This window comes from Crotalus tigris, unplaced genomic scaffold, assembly GCF_016545835.1.
Source record: "Crotalus tigris isolate CLP2741 ecotype Arizona unplaced genomic scaffold, ASM1654583v1 scf7180000019759.570773, whole genome shotgun sequence".
Taxonomy (NCBI): domain Eukaryota; kingdom Metazoa; phylum Chordata; class Lepidosauria; order Squamata; family Viperidae; genus Crotalus; species Crotalus tigris.
Genome location: NW_024097699.1, coordinates 439,963 through 466,361, shown reverse-complemented (window position 1 = coordinate 466,361; position 26,399 = coordinate 439,963). Strand labels below are relative to the sequence as shown.

General features: G+C 37.8%; 2 protein-coding genes across 5 annotated transcripts in view; one reads left to right on the top strand and one right to left on the bottom strand.

The window, feature by feature from the left end:
- The window catches only part of CAPN9 (calpain 9), a 43,640-nt gene extending 41,924 nt beyond the window's left edge, over positions 1-1,716 (top strand). For all 4 annotated transcript variants that reach the window (XM_039364416.1, XM_039364414.1, XM_039364413.1 and 1 more), the window contains exon 21: positions 1,111-1,716. In XM_039364416.1, the coding sequence (XP_039220350.1) occupies positions 1,111-1,137 (27 nt within the window). In that variant the 3' untranslated portion in view covers positions 1,138-1,716. The remainder of the gene's footprint in view (positions 1-1,110) is intronic.
- Positions 1,717-6,003: 4,287 nt separating this feature from the next.
- Positions 6,004-25,777, bottom strand: CUNH1orf198 (chromosome unknown C1orf198 homolog). Its single transcript, XM_039364405.1, has 4 exons — positions 25,285-25,777; positions 17,005-17,055; positions 11,462-12,007; positions 6,004-9,101 (listed from the first exon to the last, which is right to left on the bottom strand). The coding sequence occupies exons 1-4, from the start codon at positions 25,630-25,632 to the stop codon at positions 9,045-9,047; spliced, it is 1,002 nt and encodes a 333-aa protein (XP_039220339.1). The 5' UTR covers positions 25,633-25,777; the 3' UTR covers positions 6,004-9,044.
- Positions 25,778-26,399: the final 622 nt, after the last annotated feature.

The following is a 26,399-nucleotide window of genomic DNA, read 5'->3' as shown; positions in this document are numbered from 1 at the left end:
TCCAGTAGCCTTCTGGTTGTATGCTTGACACCCACGAAATCAGCATCCAACAGTCTTCTGGAATCCAAAACCGCATTGCAGTAGGTGCTACTCAGGTTTAGCAATCTTTCAGGAGATCACTCCCCATGTGTTTCCTGTTGTGAGTGTTTCTTCCGTGGCTGATCCACTTCACTTGCCTCTCTTTCATATTTGCTTTTTGTTCATGCGTTCAAACTAGATTCTGATACTTTGCTTTGGGAACCTCTGCAATGCTATGTGAGTTGTCTCATAACACTTCACATATACACAGCTAGATGGGAAGGGATAGGAGCAAATAAGGTACTGGAACACCATCCTGTCATTTCTCCTTCACTAGGAATGTGGCACTAAAATCTATTAGATATATTTCACCGCATCTAGTTTTTAAACTTGATTGTTCGTGATAAAATGTATAGAGTTCACATGATGATAGATAGATAGATAGATAGATAGATAGATAGATAGATAGAACATTTATTGTCATTTTTTACTCTGGGCACAATGGCACACATTAAAAATGAAATTTAGTTGCTTGCTCTCAAAGTGTACACACACATAACACACATTTAAAGATTCCATATACAACATATGTTATAGACTTACACCCTTACCTATAAGTAACATAAAAAAATGAAAAAAAATTTACCATAATTATTTTTATAATTGTTGTAATAAATGATTTAATCTATTAATAGCTGTATTAATAGCCTTGGAATTGTACTAGGATTGGAAGTCTCATTTTCAAATATCTATTTGATCATGATGTTTTTCGGGCTAACTTTAGGTCTGATACTACCTGTTAGTTTAACTACCTTACAGACTTGATGTGAAGACAAAATTAGGGAGGAATACATACAGTTTTGTGCTTCTCTGGAAAAAAATGTGCCCTATAAATATAATTTTGAGACAGAGCACTAACTTATTTTCCTATTCAACTAGAGAATGCTTTGCATAACAACAGTGGTTCTTATGAATAGACATTCACAGATGTCATTCATTGAAAATATGAATAGGCAGATGTTTTCCAGTTCCTGATAAACTGGAAGGTATCAATTGTAACATTTGGTTTCTCTCTTTCTTTCTTCTCATTAGTTTATCTGCTTGTCTATGAACATCTGAAGGCCTTGAACATGAATTTCAGCCAATCTCCCAACATGCTTCAGAGTTGAGCTGAGTTCACACTTTCCCCTAAATTGCTGAAAATTACAAGGAATGTTTGTATTGTCAACTTTTTCTTATACTCACCTATCATGAATATGTGCTTTTAGAACTCAAATACAAATAAGTATTTTCTAGATTTAAAGTCCTATTATTCCAGCCAACACATGATAATGGAAGGATAATGGGATCTGACAGGGCTTTTTTTCTCATAGAACACCCAGAACGGAGTTCTGACACCTTTTTTGGATGGAACTTTATAGGGTAGGCAAGGCGGGTTGTATGACGTGTGTGAGATCCGCCACCATTTTTTTTTTTTTAAGAAAAGAAGCACTGGGATCTGAAGTCCTAAAATCTGGAGGGCAGTAAGCTGAGGCAGTTGCATTTACTTTTATTTGTATATGAATATATTGCACAACACATGTGAATACATGCTGTAATGAATTACTGTTTAGATGACATAAGTGAATAGCCCTCAGCAATTATCTTTTGATTTAACATAATTATGTTGGCTCCCAATAAACATTTTGTTTCTATTTATTTGTCTCCAGCTAGTCTTTAAAATCATCTAAACTGGGCCAATTTCTCATATGATGGCATTGCCAGAGAATTCCACAGTTTATGTATATTACAAAGAAGCACATCTTTTCATTGGCTTTTCATCTTGCTTCATTTAACTTCTGTTGATGACCGCTGAGTTCTGAGAGAGGTCCTTAATTCCAGAAATATTAAATATGGCATTTTGTACATCTGGAGCTCTTTAGCTCATCTGCTTTTACTCATCATTTCAGCCCCAGTGGCTTTGCTATTCCTTTTTCTAAAAGATAAAGAATCTCCATCTGGCACTGCTAGACGTTTTGTGTTTCTTTATGGAGACCATAAACCAACCTTGTTAGACTTCACATCTATGTAGCAAGAGCATTAAAGGTTCAGTGCACTCAGGTTTCCTTGGATTCCATCCAAATGAAGAATACAAGTTCAATTGTACCTTAAAGTTGTGGAGAGAGGAACATCTTATCTCAATGCTCGGGTTTCAGGCCTTTCTCCTTTCTAGAGTTCTGTTGTAATCATCACAGCTTAGCAATAAAGGGAATTATTACTACCTGTAATACAGGTAGACCTCGATTTAGTGACCATTCAAAATTACAGTGGGACTGAAAAAAGTGGCTTATGACCATTTTTCACACTTACAACCGTTGTAGCATCCCCATTATCATATGATCAAAATTCAGATGCTTGGCAACTGACTCGTATTTGTGGCTGTTGCAATGCCTTGGGGTCACGTGATCACCTTCTGTGATCTTCTGACAAGCAAAGTCAGTGGGGAAACCAGATTCACTTAACAACCTTGTTACTAACATAACAACGGCAGTGATTCATTTAACAGCTGTGGCAAAAAAGGTCGTAAAATGGGCAAGACTCATTTAACAACCGTCTCACTTGGCAAAACAATTTTTGGAGTCGATTGTGGTCGTAAGTCGGGGACTACCATAATCCATTACATGTAGCCCAATCCACTCCTTTCCCAGGGACAAAAATAGCAAATACAATATGGAAGAAGATTTTGTGTATGACTTGCTTGCAGAGTGGCAAAAAAATGTCCATTTACAAAATTATTGAGAGCTTACAATGCAGAGAAGTTGGTGCCTATGAGTTACTACGTTGCTCTAATAATGCTCCAGGAAATGAGAATGAAGTTCCTCATTTCTTCTTTACTCTTGATTGACCCTGATTGCTTTACTCTTGATTGACCTTGGAACACAGATGTGTGATTGTCCTTTCAAATTCCATTTAAACTTAACAATTCATTGCCTGGTACCTAAAAGTATTAGATTTGCAAACTAATCTGATTCACCTCCTAAAAGATTACCATGACTATATTTTTGGCACTCCACCACATTGCCCACTAAAGAAATTGGCTTTTACTTGTCTTCTACTTTGTATAAAACTGGAACAAATACAAAGAAGTCCAGATTATGAGGTCCAGAATTATCCCAAAGGTGCTTTTTCGAAAAGCAACTGGATTTTCTTTGTTTTATCTTTGAAGATGCTTTGCTTCCCAACCAAGAAGCTTCTTCAGTTCTGACAAAATGGTGGGGAATGGAAGGTTTTACTGTATATTACTTGCGGTCATCTGGTTGTTTGCACTCTCTCTGAGAGTCATTGAGGCCACTTAGAGAGTGCTAATGATCAGATGACTGCAAGGAATATAAATCCTTCCATTCCCCAGCATTAAGTCAGAACTGAAAAGTGAAATGTTTTCAAAGAAAAAACAAAGAAAGTCCAGTTGCCTTTTGAAAAAGCACCTTTGGGACAACCAGGACCTGGATGACTGAGATCCAAGTTACACAGACATTTAGAATTATAAACTCCATTGATTTTTCTGGGCAACAGGATTATTATTGATCTCTCTTTTTCTTTGTCTCACATACATAAGTACAAAGAATGAATATAGTAGAACCTTGACATACCAACGTATGAGAAAGTAAAATACATTTAGTTGTCTCCAAATAGAGGTATGGCTGCTTTGCTGCCTTAGCCGGCTGGAAAATTTATCCTGAATTTCTCCATTTAACACAAAGTCTTTAACAAAGAGCACTTGCTCTTTCAGAGTCTTTGTGGTCTCATCTAAGTTTGGCTGTAAATCTCCATCTAGAATATTTGGTTTACCAAGTCCTATGATTCAATGACTCCATATTTTTTTACATCACCATCAAAGAAAATCTGATGACCATTCTTTTAAATGCATGTTTGAGATGTCCAGTGAACTCAAAATTGAATCTTTTGATGAATCAATTTAAATCTTAAATCTGAGGAAATTAATTTGAGAACTTTTAAGACCTGCAATTGTCAATCTTCCATTGCTGGATGTTTCAGTTCTTTAGTCCATCAAATTGTAAGTGTTATTAATAACAATTTGACAAACATTCTTTAGTTTTTGATATAAATACAATGTGGGATTAATGTTGGATATCAGCTGTATCAGAGATGGAAGCATCTCAGATTTCTTTGAAATAGTACCTGATTCATATTGAGCCATCAAAATATGGATGACATGACTATATTGACACTGTTGTGCATTTGAGAGGCAAAATTCAGTTTGAAGTTGAGAAAAGTCCTCAAAATAACCAGGTATTAGCAAAATATTGACAGATTTGAATCAATACAAGGCAAGAATATTTAATAAAGAATAAAAAGCAAATGCTTTATAATGGCTTAGATTGTGAATTTAGGGCAGTATTATTTAATATGATAGGCATTAGATCTTCAAAATCTCAGTGGAGGTCTTACCTATCACCAGTCTAATTGGATGCCAGTGATCAAATGCAGAACTTTCTGCAATATTATGCAGTCTCTGCTTTCCCAGTGAGCCATGGAAATTCCCACTCTAATTCTGAACACAAAAGAAATGTAATAAGGTTACTCTCTAAGCTGGAAATTCTGTTTTCACTGTTGAGAGGCTAAAACTTTGCCAAGGAATTTAAGCTGACAAGATAAAATCAACCTTGTCTTCTCATAATGTAAGCAAAGGTCTGTCTGGATTTTCTCCACTTGAGTTTAATTAGTTTGACCATTACCAGCAATGTTATTTTCATGATTGGTAACGTGCTAAATTCATAGATGGATGCTTCTATTGAAACTCAGAACAAAGGGAGCCCAGTCTATTTATAGGCACTAGAGAACTCTGCATATTTTAATGTGAGGTTTGCTGACTACATATGTGGGTCTGTATTCTTATTAATGCAAAGGATGGCCCCATCTGTTGAAAAGAACAGATGTTTGCCATTAATCAGAACCTTAATTCCAGAACCCATCTTTTAAGAAAGTTTAGTTGTGCGCTAACTTCAACATTTGTTCTGACTCCCAATTTGTCTTCTTGGCAACAGTTTTTTTTTTTTTAATTTGTAAGTTTCTTCACAGATAAGTCATTAATCTTTGCAGAGACTACCTCTTCCCCTACCTTGTTTTTGTCACAATTCTGGTTTACCTTTAATCTCCCTCTGGACTTCCATGCATTAAAATAACCAGAAGTCAATGTGGATTGTAGAGGAATGTAAATGCTTGCTATCTGAAGGTTGGTAATGTATTTTCCTTTTAAAATTGGCTGCTGCTAGGTAGAAAGAAGGGCATAACATAAACAGTGTCCTTACTGGATCAGACCCTTCTACTCTTGCCACATCTAGTTCAATTGACTGTTCTCAGTGGCCAACTAATTGCACAAAGAAGCCCACCAGTCTCCCAACATATGGCTTTCAGAGTTGTTGTGGCTAATAGTCACAGTTGTTATGGCTAATAGTCATTGTTCTCTGTGACTTCCATGAATCAGTCCAACACTGAAGAGATAGGTCAGGGGTCTTCAAACCTGGTCCTTTTATGACTTGTGGACTTCAACTCCTAGAATTCCTCAGCCAGGCACGCTGGCTGAGGAATTCTGGGAGTTGAAGTCCACAAGTCATAAAAGAGCCAAGTTTGAAGACCCCTGAAATAGGTCATGAGGGCTCACCCAGATATGATCACGAGTGGACATGATCCATGGATGGATAGCAGATTACAAATATTGTGTGGGTCTGTGGACATTCCCAAAGGGGTGGGGCTTGTGACATGACACTACTTTCATTAGTTTGATGAATATGAGAAGCTTCTGTAGAAATTGTTATCCACAGAATTGGTAATATTTCACCTACAAGCTAATTCTCAACTTAAAAGTGTGAATACACCCAAAGATTTACAAGAGATTTTGACAGCCTTACAAGGTGTAATTACAAGTAGAACATGATTATAAACAAGGAGAGAGAGACATTAAAACAAGGGAAGAAACAACAGTGGTTCATGTCATGTGATTTTAATTAAGAATCAGATATGAATTGTAGCCAAATACAATTGTGAATAAAACCTCAATAAAAACATCCAAGAAAGGGAGAAACTATACTGAAGAGAAAGGCAATATAGTGTTAACTGTTCCAATGTGTAAAATCCATCAAGAGGTTCCTTGCAAAAATTTCATTAAGATAAACAGGATTGGAGATAAACACAGTAGGAGAATTAGGCCCAGCTTATCCTATTTCATTGCTTAAGAGCAGCAATCTAAAAATGTTGCTTCAATGACCTCAGGACATTAACCCCCACATCCACTGATATATAAATGGAAAGCTCTAGTCAAACCAAACTGCACTTATTTAATTCTTGAATTGGTTAGCCTGAACAAGAGATCCTGAGCTGGAAAAACACTTTATACTCTGACAACATTGGAAAAGCTCCCTTTTATCATCTAAAAATACATTGAAGAAATGTCTTCAGCTTGAATTTATGCCAATTCCTTTTTAAAGACTTGTTTCTTTTTAAAGAATCAAATAAGTACTCTTTTCTTAAATAAAAACCAGAGGGTTTTTTTTTATAACTATGGTGTCTTTAAATACACTGAAACAGGGAACGCAAACTAGATCCAATCAAGTGTCAGGCACTTATTTTCATTAATGAAAATCTTCCCTCTTTGGCTCAGCAGCAAAAGTTAAGCAATTCCAGAAATGCCAATTATTCACATCTGCTACCCCAATTCAATGGACTCTTATATGACACTAATAGTTATGTTGCCATGTAGGTGTGCACCAGGAAACCCAAAGCAACATCTCCACAGTAGGAAAGGTGGTGCTAGTTACTAAGAACAACCAATTAATCCAAGTATCTTAAGACAAAGTCAAGCATCTGAAGATAGACAGTCTTCTACAGTTTCCTACTCCGATCTTTAGCACAAATATCCCAGTGTCTTGTGTAGTGTGTGTGTATCTGTGATGGCACATAAAACACGCCTGAAAAAGAGCATTTTTCACAGTGTTCTCTACAATTAATTCCATTTTATTATTTTCTAAAGTTGTGCAATGCTGTATATCAGATTCCAAAATGGTGTTTCAGTTTGTGAGGGACAGCTGCATATCAGTGCTATATATTCTGGCCTCCACACACTGCAAAGCATGAATTTTGGAACTGAATTTGAAGACCACCCAGTTTTATTTTCCATTATATCTTTTAGGGCAAGATTCAGAACTGGCCTCTTAACTTTTGTCATAAACATTGTTAATGAGTATATATAAGCAGCAAAAGGAACAGGAAGTAATCTGAAATAAAACAGAACACATGATTTGTAGAGAAATGACTTTTCAGTTCACACCACTCACAGGTATGGACAATGGACAACTCTGAAAGTGGAACCACTTATCTGGCGGCTACTAAGGAAGAAGGCTACAATTAGCCAGCCTGACAACAAATGCCCAAACAGACTTTGTGAGAATTCCACATGGCATCAGAGGTACATGTGTATAGTGTATATCTATTATTGGGTCATCTCTCAGGAAATCCAATTCTCAAGGTCAAAAGCAGAAATTCAATAACCTTTGGTATTTGGTTGGAGAAATCACAATTTGTGCAGAAAGGGGAATTAAGGCTTGAAGGTGATGGGGAGAGAAGTTGCAATATTTTTTGAAGTTACAGAAATGCGATGTCAGTTGCATAGCTATTTCTGGATGTTGCAGATGCTGGACAAGGCTGGTCTGTGTGTGCAGCCAAAGAAAGTGGTATGCTGGCCCACTTCAAGGTGCAGGTGAGGGATGTCATCTTTAAAGTGTTCCTCCATGTGAAATAGCTTCTTTGTAATATTAAAACAACGGAAAATCTAATACAACAGGATGTTTGTAATACATTCAGGTTCTATTCCCACTATGGGAAGCAGTACCAGGAATCAGGAATCTCATGAAACATTTTTTTTTAATATAGTGCTTTGTTTTTAAAGAAAGTGTCACAATGCCTTGCAATAAACCTGTTGAAGAAATGTAACATCAGGGATGAGGATAAGGGAAATGAGCTACATTTCAAAATGTGCTTCATTGCTGCTACGCCAAAAGAGATGAAACAAACTAGTTATTCTTCTGAAGATCCTTTTACCAGATGGTTTTTCATCAGTAAAAGGCAGCTCAATCCATGTATTTGATTATTTCTCTAAGCTACTCTCCTTTCTTCTCCTTTTAAGTTTTATAATAAAACATATTAAATACATTTTATTAAATGTTTTATTTTTAATAAACGATCCTATTTTGTGTACCAATTAGGCCTCATTTCCCAGAAAGAAAACAAAAGTAACCATACACACCCTCCCAGCACACACCTCAATATTAGCTAAAGCTTTTTTTTCCTGCATCCAACTCAAGTGTCATAGACCAATGTAAAAACAAACATATAAATAAATGTCTGCAGATTTATATCCTGCATAATATATTTGAAAGAGATGTGCTGAATTTTGGGCTTTTGGACTCTGTGCTTCCATCTTTCCTCTATTAGGAAAAGACCATAAGGTATTCACAAAATGTTTTGGACCACTAATTCCAGAACCTTGAACCTACTAACCAAGGCTCTGACAGATGATATTAAAAACTATCTGTGCTTGATATAAACAATCATCTTCTTGTACAAATGTATTTAATACAGATGGTAGCCTATTAGCTGTTGGCATTCATGTGTAAAATAAATATGGGTGTTCTGTCAGATGGCTTCATTTTAATTAGATTGCACACTTTGTCCTTAGCATACATACAAATATTAGGCAATGTATCCCTGTTCATCACCAAATATGATGCATAAAATGGCAATTAATAAAAGATCAAAAAATGCACCCAACCTTCTAACAATGGATCACTTCAAAATACAAATACTTATCAGGTTTCTACAAAAAAGTATTAGTACAAAGGGCACCATTAAAAAAGAACTGGGGAAAAAAGTTTTAAAAACACACAGAAAAACCAGTAACAGAAATTCAAAGACAAAATGGAGAGAGATGCTCTTTTTCTTTCTTCAAAACCCAACTGAAGGATTGTTTTTGTCTACCAATTGTCCAGAAAATCAAATCCCGTCTTCAGGATAACATTACTTGCATTACCCTGCAGAAAGAAAGAAAGAAAACTTGTTTTAGAAAAGAAAGCAAGTAGTTAAAATTCAAAAAGGTGTAAAATCAAGAATAACCAAGGTAAGAGTTACAACAATATCATATAATGGTTTGGGTCTAGACCTGGCCTTCTGCATACGCTATATTAAGAAAGCTTTTGATTCAACAAAGGCTTTCCACCAGAGATGGGTTTTCATTGATGTCTCTTCCTTCTGGATATCTTATGGCTTCCCAAAAATTTCCTCTAGAAGGCTAGCAGGAATTGGGGAAGAAAAGCTATGAAAGAATTGCCTCTCTTCTACTACCAGCTAGAAAAGAATATCATATATGGTTGTGTTCAAATATCCTGCTGTTTTAAATATTCAGATTTTCACTGGATTTTCTCTCAGAAGGCTCAGCTTCCAGAAATACTACCCAAACAATATTTAACATTAACGGGAGATGTGTAGAAAGATTTGCATGATCAGAAAGGCTGGGTTATCCAGAATACCAACATTACTTGCACAAAAATGAACATTGCACATTATTTCCCCTTACACTTCAAGCAACTAGTCCCTTAAAGAACTATTTCCATAAAATGAGTGGGGACGGGATTGCTCTTCTCTTTGTCCTTCAACTACTAAATAGATTTTATATGTGAGGTATAATCTAGACCAGAAATAACCAAGTTCTAAGATACAGAAGTCTTTTTTGTCCAATTGTCCTCATATTGGATAATCAAATTCAATATGGAATAATTCTACATACTAATCCATCTTACAAGTTCAATTAGTTGTTACCTGGTCGTGCACATATAAACATAATGATAGCTGGGCTGTAGGTTTGATCTCCGAACTTGGCGATTTTCCTACAAACGTTTCATCTCCATTCAGGGGGAAATCTTCAGTGTGCTTTCTATTCAAAACACGCTGAAGACATCCCCTCCAATGGAGATGAAATATTTGCAACCAAACCTACAGTCCAACTACCAACCTGAGCTACTAATATTCAAACACTTCTCATAATAATAGCTCTGTGAGATCATGCCAAGGTCTCTCTTAGGCCAGCATTTTTGTTTCTCACGGATGTCAACAAAAAGAGATACAGACATACATTTCTAGATTTATTTTTAGTTATTCGAAGAATTTATATGGCTGCCCAACTCAAATAATGCAACTCTGGGAACCTTTAAAATACACGTCTCTCCCAAACTGCTGTTCCCTGTGAAGAGCATTTGGATGACTCCTGCTTCTAACCCAGCAATAAGACTAACTGCTTCTGCAAAACTTGTCCATGATTTCATCCAACCCTTTCAAAGCCACTAGCCATGACCATATCTTCAAGTCATGAAAGTTACTACTTATGTTGTGAAAAAGTGCTTCCTTTTTATTGTTCTAATATTCTTCTAATAAACTTCATTGGATAACCCATGATTCAATTGTTTGAAAGAAAAGAAAAACTCTGCCTACTTTCTCCTTGCTTTTATGTTTTACTTATTTTTATAATTTTTAAGGATTTTATATACCTCAATCATGTCCCCTGCCCTCCACCTTTTCTTCAAGATGAAGAGTCCCACCATTTTCTCATAGGTTCAGGTCCCCTTTCCACATTGGCTGTCCTCTTTTGCACATTTTCCAACTTCATTATATCCTTTTTCTAATGCAGCAATCAGAACTTTATATTCCAGATGTGAATGCATGTTAGATTGGCAAAGAAGGCATTACAGTGCCAGCAGTTTTACTTTCAATCCCTTTCACAATAATCCTGAGCATGAAATCTGTCTATTTCATAGCTATCATGCATCAAGTTGATGTCTTCATTGAGCTACTGATTCTGACCCAGACTCTCAATCCCAATATCCTTTTCCTGTTTAGTTACAGAAAGCTCGGACCTTGTGCATGCACCCTAAGTGCATTATTTTTCATGTAATTGGAATGAATAAATGCTCTTTTGGTTGCACACTCACTCAATTTTAAGGGGAGCTCTTCATAATCAGTTTTCAGTTCTACCCTCATGAATGGAAGGAAACCACCTTCCCTTTTCCACTACCTGTGGAAGGGCTGTTACAAATGTCACATGTACAATACAGGCAAAACCTACAGAAGGTAATCAACTTTATGGAACAGCATGTAGGACTTTGTGCAATCTATTACTAGCATATGCTAGTAAGATATGAAATAGTGATGTTCACATCTTAGATTAGATTGGGAGGAAAACAAAGGATTTCAGTTGTAAGGTTTTAGCACTCTACAGAAGTCATTTTCTTGGACTGGGGGGGGGGGAAGGGGGTGAAGTTTTATTTTTATTTGTTTACTTTTGCTTGGGTTCTTTCTACCTACCATACCGTAACAGGACAGATTAAGAATCAGCCCTTACCTGGTCAAATCCTTGTAAATCTGGAACAAAACTGCTTTGGGCATCTTCATTTTGAGTTGCAGCAGATGACAATTTCTCTGCAGGGTCAGGATGAGCATCAAAGGCACTAACTGCAGGTTGGTTGGACGGAGGCTTTTCCCATTCTACAGGTGTTGTGGGAACAACTGGGGCGATCGCTTTTTCAGGTTTCGGAGCACTAGGCTTTTCTGCTTTAGTTACTTCTTTTGGACCAGATTCTTGCCTATAATTAGGCTGGAGGGTTTTCTCTCCTTTTTCCATGGATTTGATTTGGCTTGGGGTTAGCGAGTGGAACTCCGACTGTTCCCCTTCGTACTTGGAGCGCTCAGCATTTATCTTCCAAAATGAGGACTCCTCCTCTTTTTTGACCGGTATAAGCCCATCTGAGTTTTGTGGTTTAACACCCTGGGAAGGTTTGGGGGCTGGGGGGCCAGGTGCAGTTTTGCTAGGCTGTTTCTGTTCGTGCTGAGGCACTGCAGCCCCCGGTTCTTGGATCAACAGAGAAGCAATACTGAATTCCATTTGACTCTGTTAGGGAATTAAAAGTAAACAATGAACATTAGTTCTTTTCCATGGACAAACAGTAGTTAAAATAAGATAAGGGAGTAGCTCATTTCAGCTATAAACATTATTTGGCACCTTGTACAGAGTACTGATGTTTATAAGGTAAGGCAGCTCACATTTGGCAATGTAAAAATGACAATTCTGTAGCAGTTCAGATGAGGCAAAACAATTCTTTATTCTAGCCTAGCTTGGAGGAAAGAAACATTTTTCCTCTTCTCTGCTGGCAAGAAGCAACATAGGCAAAGTTTTGTCAAAGAAGAGGTTGAACATTTAAATAATTTGCTTACTTTGAAAGGTGACCTAAATCAGAGGTCAGTAATGTACTGCCTTCCAGATGTTGCTGGATTGCGTAATCTTTTGTCATTGGTTATCTTGAGTAAGGCTATTGAGAAATAGAGTTGCCCACCCGGAATTCTTTTTTTTTTTTTAAAGTACAAAATACACATTCTTTAAGAATTATTACAGGACAACATGATGCAAAAAAAAAAATACGCAGAAAATGGTTCAAATGGAAGCAATCATTTAGAGGCTCTGGACAAGAGGGAAAAAACTGCAACAGTAAAATTTAAAAAGGCAACATGGCCTGGTCAAAAGCTACTGAAGAAATTCTTTGTCCTCCATCATGCTCTTCAGAAGAATAGTCTTGGTCCATAATATCTGCAAGTCATTTCCTCTCACGCAAACCACTGCTGTGGATTCAAGGCAATACAGCCATATGAATCTTCTGGCCAGACCAGGATCTTCTTCTTCTTCTTTTTTTTTTTTTTAAAAAAAGAAAAAACTAGTTGTTGAGAGCTCTACCATGGAATAACAGCCTATGTTTACACCGGACAAGGAGATGGGAGAAATGGTTGTAGAATTAAAACAAGACAAGCTACTTAGCCTGGATATACAATATTTAAATTTAAAATTCCCAACCCAACTCAAACTTTTGTTTCACTAAGAATTCCTTCCTTTCATATTTTAAAAGACGGCTTTTTAAAATTAAAATGTAAGCATATTCAGTCATGTAAAAAACCATCTTGCATACCTCATCTATTTCCCCAGTCCAAAGACAATACAAAGCATATTTCCTTTCCAATTCTGCCCAATTAAATATCCATTCAATACTAAAGATTAAATCCTAATACTTTACAGATATAAAAAAAGAAATACAAACCTAATGGAAAAAGATTCTAACAATACATCCCTAATACATGCATTAGTCAGAGAATGATCACCTAGAAGAGGTAACTATCAAACACCAGGAAAATTAGGAGATCCAGACAGTTCAAAAGGGTATAAAGATTTACTGCAACCTTAAGCTCCCTACAAGTATCCGAACTCCTAATGGCCAAGGGAAATTAGTGGGAGATAAGAATAGAAGGAATTCAAGGTGGGCTGGACTTAGATCTGTTGGGGCACAAAGGGACTCATGACTGATGATGCATTTGACCCGTTCTTCGGACTCAATCTGATCATCTCCTACAGTAACCTAAAGTTCTAGGACCGGCACAACTCCCTCCTTCTCAAATTTTCTTCTATGGCAATCCCATCCAACCATAATGCCAAATGCCAGTTGTAGCACAAGCAAGGAAGCACAAAACCATAGTGTATGGCAATGCAATTAAAAAACAAAGACTATGTCCAACCTCCTCCCAAAAGTCCAATCCAATTTCTGGAAATCTCATTCCTGCCCATGTATGTAACCCGGGTCCAATAATTCATAATGTGTCCTATCTATTGGAGCTTTCACTCCATTCACAAATGCTAAGTGCAGCTTTGTCCATTAAGACATTTTCTAGAAATCCTAGACCTGCTTTCATTATCCCTTGGACTCTTCTGATGGGGGGGACATCATTTCCTACAATTCTCAGCAATTCTCACAATAGCTGGAGCATCCTGAAGGGAAGGGTATTCTAAGCCGAAAACTCTTTTCCTACCCTTGAATCTTTTAATCATCCCATCAATGACATTTGTTTATATCCTGGCTTGATCATCAGGGAAGGAATATATGTGAAGGTCTTTCTTCTCCCACTTCTACCAGGAAATTTAATTAAATTCACTTCAAGGCTGCTTATGGCTGAACATTTCTCATCAGCTGTATCATAGACTTCAACAACCTAGGCATTCTTCATATTTCTCACTTTCCCAATACTGACTTATCGAGATGAAGCCCAAGTTGGGAAAGATGTTCCATGGATCAAAAGAAAGATTGAGGAAGTTTCACTCTCCCTTCTTCAGAAGTTCCCTTGCAGGCTCCATATCCAACCACTGCCATCCTTCCCAGCATGTATGGGTTGCATTATAAGGCTGACTCCCATCATGCTGAATCAAGCTGGATCTGAACTGACACATATTCAACTCTGAACTAAAACCAGAGAATACCACAAGAATCTAAAGAGCTATTTTTATATGTTATGAGCTTGTGGGGAATGTAGAGTATTTCATGAAGCAGATAGCATACAGAGCCAAAACAAGCTGTTTGGCTTGGCAACTGCAAAACAGAAGATAAAATAATGGGGGTGGGGGAGTAAGTAAAACAAAACCTGAAGGACAGGAAGCTTATAAAAATAGGCCTAACCTTAAGCAGAACCTAGACTTCCACAAAGCAAAATTCTATTTAAGAGACATTAAATAAAAATCTACAGCAGGCTGCATTGATACTCTTGGAGCACATATCGCTAGAGAAAACTGTTCTATGGCTGTATTTACTCAGTGCCTTAAATTTGTCTAAAATGGGATTAAATAGTCTTGATTCAGTGGCAAGCAATTATTGTTTATGTGCTGTCTTGAATAAACCATCTTATTAAACCATAATATTTTTTTCAGCTTAGCACATTATGTGAACATAGCACTTGTGTTTAACTGAACTAAGTTCAGAATTAAGAAACTTAAATGAACCTAGCTCACTTCCTCCAGCAATTAAGAATTTCTTTCTGTACCAAAGATAAGACCCTTGAGGAATTTAATAAACTATGTTCCTGATGATGGTGTAACTCTTCAAACTATTTTTATTTAGATCCATACACCGAACTGGTCCAAGAGTTCTCCAAAGGCAAAAGCAATGGATAGAAAAGAAGTCAAGGCTGAAATCCGTAACTAGGATTTCCATACATATATGAATGTAAATAGTACATCAAATCGCACAACCATCATGCTGAAACTAGTATAAACAATCCTCTTATTTCAGCTCCTCTTTAGAAAGAAATAAAGTGTAACTTGTCTTCATAATGCTCCTGACCACAGAAGTGACAGTTATTGGCAAATTGCCAAATCATAAACTGGAAGGTCATTTATATGGCTGTTACAAGACTGGGTAAGTCATGACCCAGAGATCAGAGGGAGACCAGGCAAAAAGATTTGGGCATACTGAACTCTTGCTGCCAACAGAAGGGAGAATGCACCGGTCTTATCCTCCTTTGCTAGGACAAGAGCCACCCACCACTTACTTGAGCCTCTAAAGTTAAGATATGGAACTTATGGCTCTCCACAGATGCTGAAAACCCTCTTCACAAATTTCTCAAAAAAAGCCACTGAGTAACAGCACTGAGTAACAAAGTCTGAAATTAATTCAGTTGAATGCTGTGATTGCAAGGATATTTCTATCTGTGTTCAGCTAAAGATGAATCAAAACTACTTTCAGGTGTTGCGTCTCAAAATGCAAAATCTTTAAGTGGGGGAGGCATACACAGAAGATACAGGGGGGTTACAGACAGACACTGCTGCATTTTTGGACAGACCTGTTCTGAAGATGTTGATTTAGTAATACGGTACAGTATTACAATAATACAATACAATACAAATAAAGCTAAAAAGTAATTATGATTCTTTATCTCCCAACCCCCATCTTTCAGAACTTTATATACTGTATCTGATTCTGAAGTACTCAACTAAGGCTAAACGTTGCAACAGACACGAAGGGCAAAGAGTGATGTGTGGCCTCTTCCTTACCTCGTTTCTATTCTTTACCTAAATTATTACTTAGAATATTCTAGGAAACGAATCTTCAGCAGAAAGCATGTGACTGCTTGTAATATACAATTTAGTTCTAGAATTTGAAATGTGCTGTGCCCTTTTCCTCAAGCAAAATGAATGCAGGTCAAGAAGAAGAAAGAAAATGGAACAGCTCTAGTCACAGAGCTCATCCATATACAATACTATTTATCAAAGATAAGAGGGGGGAGAATAAAACAGATGAAAGTAATATCTGGGGCTCCATCGGTCAATTCTAAGAGAGCCCTGTGATACATGGAACAGTCTTGCAAACACAATTTCACCTAGAAAAATAAGGAAGGCAGTGTAAAATGTTCCACTGCAGCTTTGGATTACTTCTTAAGCATGGTTTGATATATTTTTTTCAGACTTTTGCAGAGGTCAGAACAGAAATTCTAATACCAGCTTATTAGATGCAAATGTTTGGTGACCATAAATAAGTAAATGCCTGCAAAGCCAAAACTGAGAGCCAATAGTCAGAGTGCAGGTCTTTAAAAACACAGAAAACTATTCCAAATCAGATCATTGCCCTGCCTGGCTAAGTGTGCTGCTGAATCATAACTCCCAGCAGTCTCAGCCAGCATGACTAATGGTGAAAGATGTGGGGTATTATTCAGCAACATCTGGAAAGTCATTAGCTTCCCACGTCTGTAACAAGTAGACCAGCTTAACCAAAAAATAGATTAGTAACTTCGGTCCAGTTACATTGTGTCTCTACAAATATACTTTACATGGTGAGCATGAAACAAGGGGTACTTGTACTTCTATTTGTTCCTCAGATGATAAGCGGGTAAAATGTATTATTTTTATCATTATTATTGTTTGAAATTTATCTTGAGAAATCACAGTTTCTCGGCTGTTGAAACCTATATTCTGCAAGATCATCCATAATTAGTCTGGGCCCCAAAAAGCAGAAGTTTATTACTGCATTCTGAAAATAAACAAACCTGACAATTATTGCAAATATAACAATTTCACAAAGTTACCTTGGTTTCCCAAGAAAAAGGAGCAGAGTGCTCATCTTGCCAGGTGATATCCTGAAATAAAAGCAAAAACACACCAATAAGTATGTAATTTTCTCAGGGCAAAAGAAACAGAATCATCCAGGATACCTTAAAACTGAAGTCAAGTAAAGGTTTATTGAGACCAACCAAAATGCCATGATAAGATGATGCACACTCTGGAATTCTTCACCAAGTAAGACGGAATAAATACAAGGAGATGAAGGAAGAAACAAATGTTCCCCAAAAGTAAGTCAGTGGGAGGACTAAACTCCATTTTGTCAATATTATTGAATATTTGTCTTAGAAAATAAATCCATAGCAAAAAAAAAAAAAAAAATGGGATTGATGACAAAGTATCCACACATTTTTTGAACCTCAGAACTGTGGGACTTTTTGCTTACATGACAACATCTAAAGTCTATCATTCCCCATTTACAAATTCAAAAGATCCATTCAAAATCTAACTTTAACTCTCCCATCTCACTTGTTCACTAATTATTTAACCTTTTCAAAGCAGAGTCTACCTGCATTTTAGCTCTCAATTTCCCCATTCTTAGCTAACCAATTAATACTGTACTAGATCTTTAATTATTCAGTCTAACAAATTCATTTTATTATTGTTTCCTCTTTTGGTCCTGTTTCTGTTGGAATCCTCTTTCATCAGTGATTTTCATTTTGTAGCCATCTGGTTGGCTTAATCTCTAAGGCCTTCTTCAAGTGTTATTTATATCCTGGGTAATATAAATTATCCCTATTTTATTTAGTTTAAATAAAAATATCCTAATTTAAAAAATCCTAATTTGTATCAAATACTCATCTTTATCAACACTTGTGTAAGAGGCTTAAATGCACTGCTTTTGTAAAATAATCTGAGTAATCACTTGATAAACCACTGTCTCCTCCTTAATTTATTTGCTTCAACTTGTGAGCTTCCTGAATAATTTTTTTCTCTAGTATATTCATTAAAAAACTTAATTACATTTGCAGATAGTTTATTCAACTTTGCAAGCCTGGAATTTTGAACTTTCTCCTTTTCAGACAAATGTAATTCAAAGAAGAGATCATTAAGTCTCATTACTAGATAATCCATCAAGTTACTGTCCCCAGCTTTTTTTTGCTAATACCACTGATGCAGAGAATGCTTCATCTGCCAAGATCCTCAACATCTGCCCGAAATGTTTAATATCCACGAATCCTTCTCATTCATTTTATATAAGAGGTATTTTTAGTAACTAAGCTGCAAGCTTGATTAGCTGAAAAATGTCTAATATTTGCCTTATTATTTTTTTCAGACATACCTGATATATCTTCTTTTATCAAAATAAAAGTTCTCTTATTCTAGTTTCAGTTCCTGACTGAGTTTTTAAACAAAAGTTTGGTTGTGTTGGAATCCTTTTCTCAAAAACAGTCTGATTCAAAAACTGTGCTTTATATTTTGGTTTCATCCTCTTCTCCAATGGAGAAACACTGTCAATGCCTTGATTTGGCCTTCCTTCCTTCCTTCCTTCCTTCCTTCCTTCCTTCCTTCCTTCCTTCCTTCCTTCCTTCTTCTTTCTTTCTCCTGAATGTTTTGCATTTAATCGTTTTGGAGAGGAATTAATTTAATTAAATAAACTAATAGCTAAAACTGTTGAGTTTGAAAAAGAGCAACGATTTCAGGGGACAATCTTGATTGAATATGGCTATGCCCATTTTCTCTAATTATTCTAGAAATCTCTATAAATCTCAGATAGCAACAGCAATAAACAGTAACGTTCTTTCCCCAGAAAACTTTACTTTTTTTTGCTCCCTGTACAGATCTGATCTATATTCTACCTGGTATCTGTGTACTATGTATGCTGATTTGTATTTATTTGTGATACCCGTATTAAAGGTCCCTCATTACAGTTTCTAAAGTTGAAAAATTAAAAACCGAGTTTCAGTTCATTGCACTGAGCTAAGCTCAAACACAGTTGTCACACAATGACAAGACTTTTAAAAAAAAATCTTTCCAGAAGAGATCTGTCAAAATATATTCTTTACTGGCTTGGCGAATGTAATCATAAAGCCCTATTTCTCAAGCCCTTATCTTACACTATTCTTGGATGTAACAAAAATGAATTGCTCCGGCATTGGCCAAGCCACTGAGGAATGTCAAAGTCCCCAATCTGTTATGCTTGGCACATGCATGATAACCTTAGGAAAGATCCTTTGATTCTGATGTGTCTGGCTGTCATGCAGCAGTGGTCTTACTGCTTTTATGTACTGGAAAATGGCTGAGAACTAACAAGGCAGGGAGCTAAACTAAGAAGAGGGAAACAGTTAATGTCTTTGAGTCATATTAAGACAACTTAGAACAAACCCCTCAGGAAAACAACATGACACAAAAGGATAGGGAGTGTTCCCCTAAAGCAGGAATTAGGTTTTCGTTTGGGCAGGAACAGGAACATTTCTTCCGGCTTCTGCACATCCATGACAAAAAAGGCCATCCCTTAAGGCAGTGTTTCCCAAACTTGACAATTTTAAGGCATGAGGACTTCAACTCCCAGAATTCCACAGCCAGCAACGCTGGCTGTGGAATTCTGGGAGTTGAAGTCCACATGCCTTAAAATTGTCAAGTTTGGGAAACACTGCCTTAAGCCAAAGGACAGTCACATGCTGATTTCAGCAGCAGCAGTAGTAAAGCATCAAGCACAAAAAAGTCTGCATCTAACTACAATCACCCAGGCAGCGGGTTACAATAAGGGCATTCGAACAGAAAGACAGGAGAGTAGACACTAGTATCTTTATTGATAGCAAATGACATATACCAAGTGCAGACCATCCACCACAGGATAATAATAATTTCTCTGTCAGCCAAAGCACAAAAGAGTCTTCTGTGATCACTAAGAAAGCCTTTCAGCTGCAGCACTTAAGTTTTCTATGTGGCAGAGAAAGAAAAGAGATAGACTCACAGAGCCTTTTCCCACCTCAAAACTATGTTCCTGCAGCTTCCCCTTCATGCCTTGAAAGGCAATCTTTAAAGCACTGAGTTTGCTGGACTGACGTAGCCTCCCTACATAAATCTGTCAGCTCCACTAGATAGACCAGACCGGGAAATCAACTCCATTGGAAACGTAAAACAACTTCTATTGAAGTTGGCTGTTAATAACAGAATTTTTACATGTCAGATTGTGCTCTACCTTCTCCTCCTCCTTATACTCCAGCAAATTAAGAAGGTGTCTGTCTGAGCTGCTTCCAAATGTTATCTTTTGCATAGATAACAGGCCCTATGTATTTTTTTTAAGGTTGTTTTCTTTATTTTCTACAAAATCCAAACTCTAACTGAATAAGATTCTCCAAGGCATGAAAAATCTAAAGGAGCACAACAGTTGTCCTCTGCAAATGTCTTTCCCCCAGGAAACAATAGAAATGCCAATGGAGTCTAGCACCTCTCTGTTTTCTCAGATTAATCGAATTGTTTGACAAAATAATTGTCTATGTAACTTTCTACAAAATCATCACCTGTGCTCCTATAGTTTCCCAAACTGCACATACAGAGACTTCAATTGTGACATTAGGCAGGCAAATTTAGTTATCATTCCCTGACTGCACTTTCACTGATCCACTTCAATTAAAACTCCTACTTCCAAACCTAAATGAGAAGTTTTGAAACTATTATAGATCTTAACCACAGGAAACATCTCAGCCCTGGTTACTGGACCTTTTAGAAGCTAAAGGACCTTGCATAAGTTAAAGCTATCACATAATCAAGTTTCCTCTAGGCTCAATGTTTCCCAAAAATTTCATTTCAACTCTACTTTTTTATAATTTCTTTTACTAAGTTCAACTAAACACAAATTTAAAAACATCAAAGAATTTATTTACTCAGGAGAAGAGAAGACCCTTCTTTGCTTTAGTGCCGGCTCTCTGGAATTTCCTGGAATATCTTACCACCCAGGAAAGAGTTTTGCCCCCACCCTCCTATCCTTCCAGAAGGGTGGGAAGCCCTGGCTCTGCCAGCTGGCCTGGGAACCCAATAGGGAAGTACATCACTACAGGTGGCTACTGGACTAATTAGCTGACCCCCACCTCCCCCTGCTCTTCCTGTGCCCCCTCTGCCCATCTTTTTTAATTTCATATTATTTACAGGTAGTTCTCATTTAGTGATTATATGCAGTTATGATGGTGATGAAGAAGTAATTTTATGATCAATGCTTGTATTTACAAGCTTTGCAGGTCTGTGGAGCAAAGCAAAGCTGAAGTAAGATCATAAGCATAGTTGTAACTGTAGTAATCAGTGCTCAGTCATTGCAGGGTGCAAATATGGCTGACTGCCTTCACAGCGTTTATTCTTTTATACAGTTTTCCAAGCAGCAAAAAGTTTAACATGGCAATAGCGTAGCAATAGCATTTCATTGGTTAAACTCCTTACCAATTCTTAAGAAGATATCAGCCAGGAGGCCAAGCCAGGGAGCAGTTTCTACCACATCCTGTTGATGTAACCTGGCTGATATCATGTGAACCAGGTGATATCATTTTATCAGCCTGGGGTAGTTTCCCACATGATGTGAATGGATGAGATCATGTAGAGAGAAGAGGCACGCAGGCGTTGGAAGGGCAGTTTGCTGCTCACGACCTCTACCTGGCCCCCATCTCTACAGTAACCACTTCAATTGCAGTCCTAACTATGGTTGCTAAATGAGGACTTCAGAAGATTAATTTTTACATAAACAGAGAAACCAAGATTAAACAATGGTTGCCTTTTAGAATTATGAATACTGAACACCAGTATTGTGCAATATGCAGAAAATATATACTCCCATCCTGATATTATCCAAAAGTCTAGTACTGATATATCCTATGGGCCCTAAGATGCTCCTCTAGATACCACAGGGTTATCCTAAATGATCAAAATAAACATACGGCTCTTATTACATCTCAACAGCTAGGCCCATGTATTTTAGGTGAGCATATTGAGATCATTTATTAAGAGTTGTTACTTTTTCCAAAGTCTTTGGCACAAGTATCAAATGTAAAAAAAACGGGAATAATTTTAAAAACTTCCATTTCTGAACACTGCAATTTATTTTCTACACCCTTGATTTTCCTAGTTCAGTAGGGACAGTGGAAAATCTGACTTATATTTTTAGAAGGTGATTTAAAAATACCCAGACCTGAAATATTCATATATTTTTGTAGACAGAAGCACAAAAAAGTTAGTCAGTTTCCTGTAGTCAAACATAAACAATTCCTCAATACTAATTTTAGCTGTAACTTCCTACCGCCTGCTGTTAACAAATTAGTGTTTGCAGGCCCTTTTTATGACGTTTATTCCTGTGAATGAATTTGCAGGCTAAGTTAAATACTGCCTTTGGTTCTTTACAATTATTTTTAATTGTACAATCCTTTTTGATTTTCTACTCCTGAAAAATTATACGTAGACCTTGACCAGTGTAACAAAAATATCCATAGGGCTCTTAGCTATTACTATACTCTTTTAAATGGGCATTTAGGGAAGAGCAGAATTCACTAGAAGAACCTTCCCAAATCTAGTGTATTCCAGATGTTTATGGTCTAGAATTCTCAGAACTCCTAGCCAGTATTACCAAATTGGAAGAGGAGGTTTTGAAATGCAAAGTAGCCTCCTCCAGCAAGTTATCTTGAATTAAGATCTGAAGTACCTAATGTCTCGAAACATAGTTATTCTTGACAAACCCTCTGGCCTATTATTGCAAAAACATTGAGGATTTCTGAGGCATTTTGATGCTTACCAAACTCTGCAATGTTTAAATTCCACAGCTATTTGGATCAGTGGCCAGATTTAGAATTTTCAGAGTATGTCTTGGCTGGTCTTCTGTTTAGAAAGTAGTTGGAAGGCTAGATAGAACTAGTTGCAAAACACTCATTTACTAGAACTGGTAAAACTGCCCTGTTTCATTACTTCAATCCTTTATGTTCAGAATACTCCTTAGTAGCGTATACTTCTGTCTTTTTTAGAAGGTGGGCAAACACTTGATTGCAGCTAGCAACCACTTTTATGTTCTAACATTATTTATGGAGCCTATCTGGAACCTAGAAGCATTCTTAAGAATAGTACTTGAGAGTCATGTCTCTTTTAAAAGTTAGATGGAGAAATGAGCCTGCTGAATGTCAAAAATAGGAGTCAAAAGGCACACACTAGTGCACAGAGGCATTATATTGTCTACCTCTTTTTTCAAACCTACAGATTTATATAAATGCACACAAAAAGAAACACAGAAAAGCTGTATCAAATGAAAGATAATCAAAACATTAAGCCTGTCAGCAGAAAATAACACAATGGTATTTTTTTTTACTTAGCAGCCACCACTTATACTTGCTCTTAGTTTATATTTGTTATCTAAACATGATTATATCAATATGTCCCTATATGACTATTATATCTATCCTACCTTTTTTGTAGAATTCAAGGCAATTTCCAAGAGATTCTCCTTTAATTTTATTTTGGCAATAACAATCCTTTAAGATAAAGTTAGCTAAGAAAGAATGGCTTTCACCCAGCCATTCTTACCAAATCTTTAATTTCCACACTATAGGAGTGGAGGGCATGAACCATATGCCACCTTTCCTTAATCAGGCTGAGAAAAACTACATTATACATGGCTTTCCAATACATTATTCAGGGTTAAACAACATGCAAATCACAACACAGCAAATCTGATTCATATATTGTAATGATATCAATAAGGCATGCAAATATGCACCCACATTAAAGATTTTAAAAAGCTACTTTGACAGCCATAGCAATAGCACCAAGCAGGGATTTCTGTTGTATCTATGCCTGGAATGTAATCTAGCCAGATGCAGAGAGATAGAACTCAACTGCCTAAACTGGAATTAGTGTGAATGGAATTTATTAGACAGTCCCACCTTTTGCTAGCCAGGAGACTGGCAATCAACATTTTGTTTTTCTTCTGTTCCACTAAAATAAGAAGCAAGCAAACTCTAAGGATGTTGAATCTTTGCTCCAGTTTATCATCCCTAAATTAAGCTTTTATTCAGACATACAAACTAGCCTTTTTTCTTTTTTTCTCCAGAAGGAGTGGCAGTTCTACACAGAAACCTAGTTTGGAAAGACAGTGCAGCCAATATAAATTACGCTGAGCATCCTGACAGTTGCCAATGTTTTTGTTATGATTTCACACAATCCTGTTTTCACAGTAAAATAAGGTATTTTACACTAGCAATTGACAACTATCACTGGGATGCACAATAAAATGAAAGGCTGTGTGATAAATAGTAAGATTCATCACTAAAACCAAAATGAATAGGAATGGGAGTAAACAGTTACAAACGGAAGAGGCTGTTTCTTTTGTATTTAATAATTCTTGGAAATCTAAAGGAACTTTAATTCTTGCAGAGGCAGAAAGGAAACAATTGTATTCTACAAACTCCGGAACGTTTCAATAGCATAACACTTGTGGTGTGCTCTTCCATCTGAATAAATCCCACTGAACATAAGAGTGACTGATGTCAACATATGCATTGAGTTTGGAAGAAAACCCTCTCCACCAATGACCTGAGACTGTGCCCCTATGGACAAGGGGCTGCTGAAACTATATAGCTCATATCCTGCTGCACTGCCCTCTTTATAAGGACTCAAGGACCCATCTTATAACTCCTTACCTGGTAACCCCCCCCCCCAGAAAATTCTGACCATTTTTACTTACAATTGTTACCAGACCATTATGATTCAGTCTCTTTGAATGTAGCTGACTTTTGCTACACTGCCTGTAAAATTAGGCAATCTTTGATTATTCACAGATGAACCTACCACCTATTGTAAAAATTTACCTTGTTTATTTTTAATGTGTTTTTGTTTGCAATTCTGATTAGTGACCATGATTAAAAAAAAATATAGCCATCTGCACTTGTTTGGATCTGGTCAGAGGAAGACTGGAAGTCTCCAATCCAGCAGGAATCATGCATATTGTCTACTATTAGAAGACCTCCGAGGTCCCTTCCAGCTCTATTCTGATTAACTGATATACCGACTTCGGCCCAATTAACTTTACTATAGAAGCCAGGTAATGCCTAAAGGTAAAAGGAAAACGACCCTCTACACAGGCCTCCCTGCCAGACGCGTTTAGTCCTTTTTAAAATCTGGAGTCCTCAAAGTCCTTTCTCCGTGCCTTATCTGTTTTTCTTTGATGCCACCTCTCCCATCTCAGGTGCCTCACGACAGCTTCAAAACGCAAGTAAATATCCTGCTCACTCTCTGTGCACGTGCAGAGAGCCACTGACCGGCTCACGAGAGCTTACCTCTTCCCCGAAGTGCACTACCTTCTGGCCGGTATTGAGGCGCAGATTCGGATAGCAGACCGGGGGCGGGCTGTCTCGGGCTACCCCTCGGTGAGCCGCGTACCGGGCCTGGACTTGGGGCTGCACTAGGCTTTTGTCAATAATCTCGTCTTGCTGGCGGGGCGGCAGCCGCTCCCAGTCTGGCCCGTAGCGTTCGCGGATGCGCTCCTTCTCCGCCATGATTTTGCGAGCCATGGGGTTCAGCGAAGAGAAGTAGCTGAAGCGCTTCCGCTCCCGCTCGTCCAGCGGCCGGTTCCCATTCAGGACCGCCGTACGAGAGGCTGCTATCGCCGCCGCCATGGACGCCATCGCCGACCTGCGCCTGCTTCGCGCGCCCCGGCGCTCGGGGACTCGGCACGGCGAAAGGCGCAGAGCCGACTGTGTCCTCCGCCGCGCCCTCCGCTCGGCCGTTTGGCTCCGCTCTTCGCCTCCGCCAACCTTTTGGCTCCTCCTCCTGCTGCGTTTAGCCCCGCCTCCGCGGCTTCCTCTTGCGCCTCGCTCCTCCTCTCGGCCCGCCGGCGCAGCGCTTGTTCCAGGTCGGAGCGGACGGTGGAGTTCGAGGCGTTGCTGTCGAGGGGCCCCCTTGCCTTTTCCCTTCTTTGTTGCTGCTAGATTTGCATTCATGGTTTCAGCAGGACGGGGCAACCTTTCCAGGTGTAATTCATCAACCTAGTTGTCGTCGCGGCAGCATACTCATTTGAGGAACCATTTAATCTGAATGAGAAGCGTTCTAAACGCGCTTACTCAAATCTGAATCACAGTGAACTCCCAGCAAGTACTTTAATTATGTTTCCAGATGGACTGGTTCACCAACGGGCTGTTGCCTTAAGACAGTGTTTCCCAAACTTGACAATTTTAAGGCATGTGGACTTCAACTCCCAGAATTCCACAGCCAGCATGGCTGGCTGTGGAATTCTGGGAGTTGAAGTCCTCATGCCTTAAAATTGTCAAGTTTGGGAAACACTGCCTTAAAAGTAAGAGGGAAAAAATCTATTCTCTCGGACTAGGAAACTTGAGGAAATGTTGCTTAGCGATGTAGTGGAGCAAGGAGTATCTTGGATTTGACATCTGAGCTC

Excerpts from the sequence above, each read along its gene's own strand:
- CUNH1orf198 (XM_039364405.1), bottom strand. The coding sequence starts at position 25,632 with ATGGCGTCCATGGCGGCGGCGATAGCAGCCTCTCGTACGGCGGTCCTG. Across the intron at positions 17,056-25,284 it reads TAGTGCACTTCGGGGAAGAG|GATATCACCTGGCAAGATGA; the intron begins GTAAGCTCTCGT and ends CTTTTATTTCAG. Across the intron at positions 12,008-17,004 it reads CTTTTTCTTGGGAAACCAAG|AGTCAAATGGAATTCAGTAT; the intron begins GTAACTTTGTGA and ends ATTCCCTAACAG.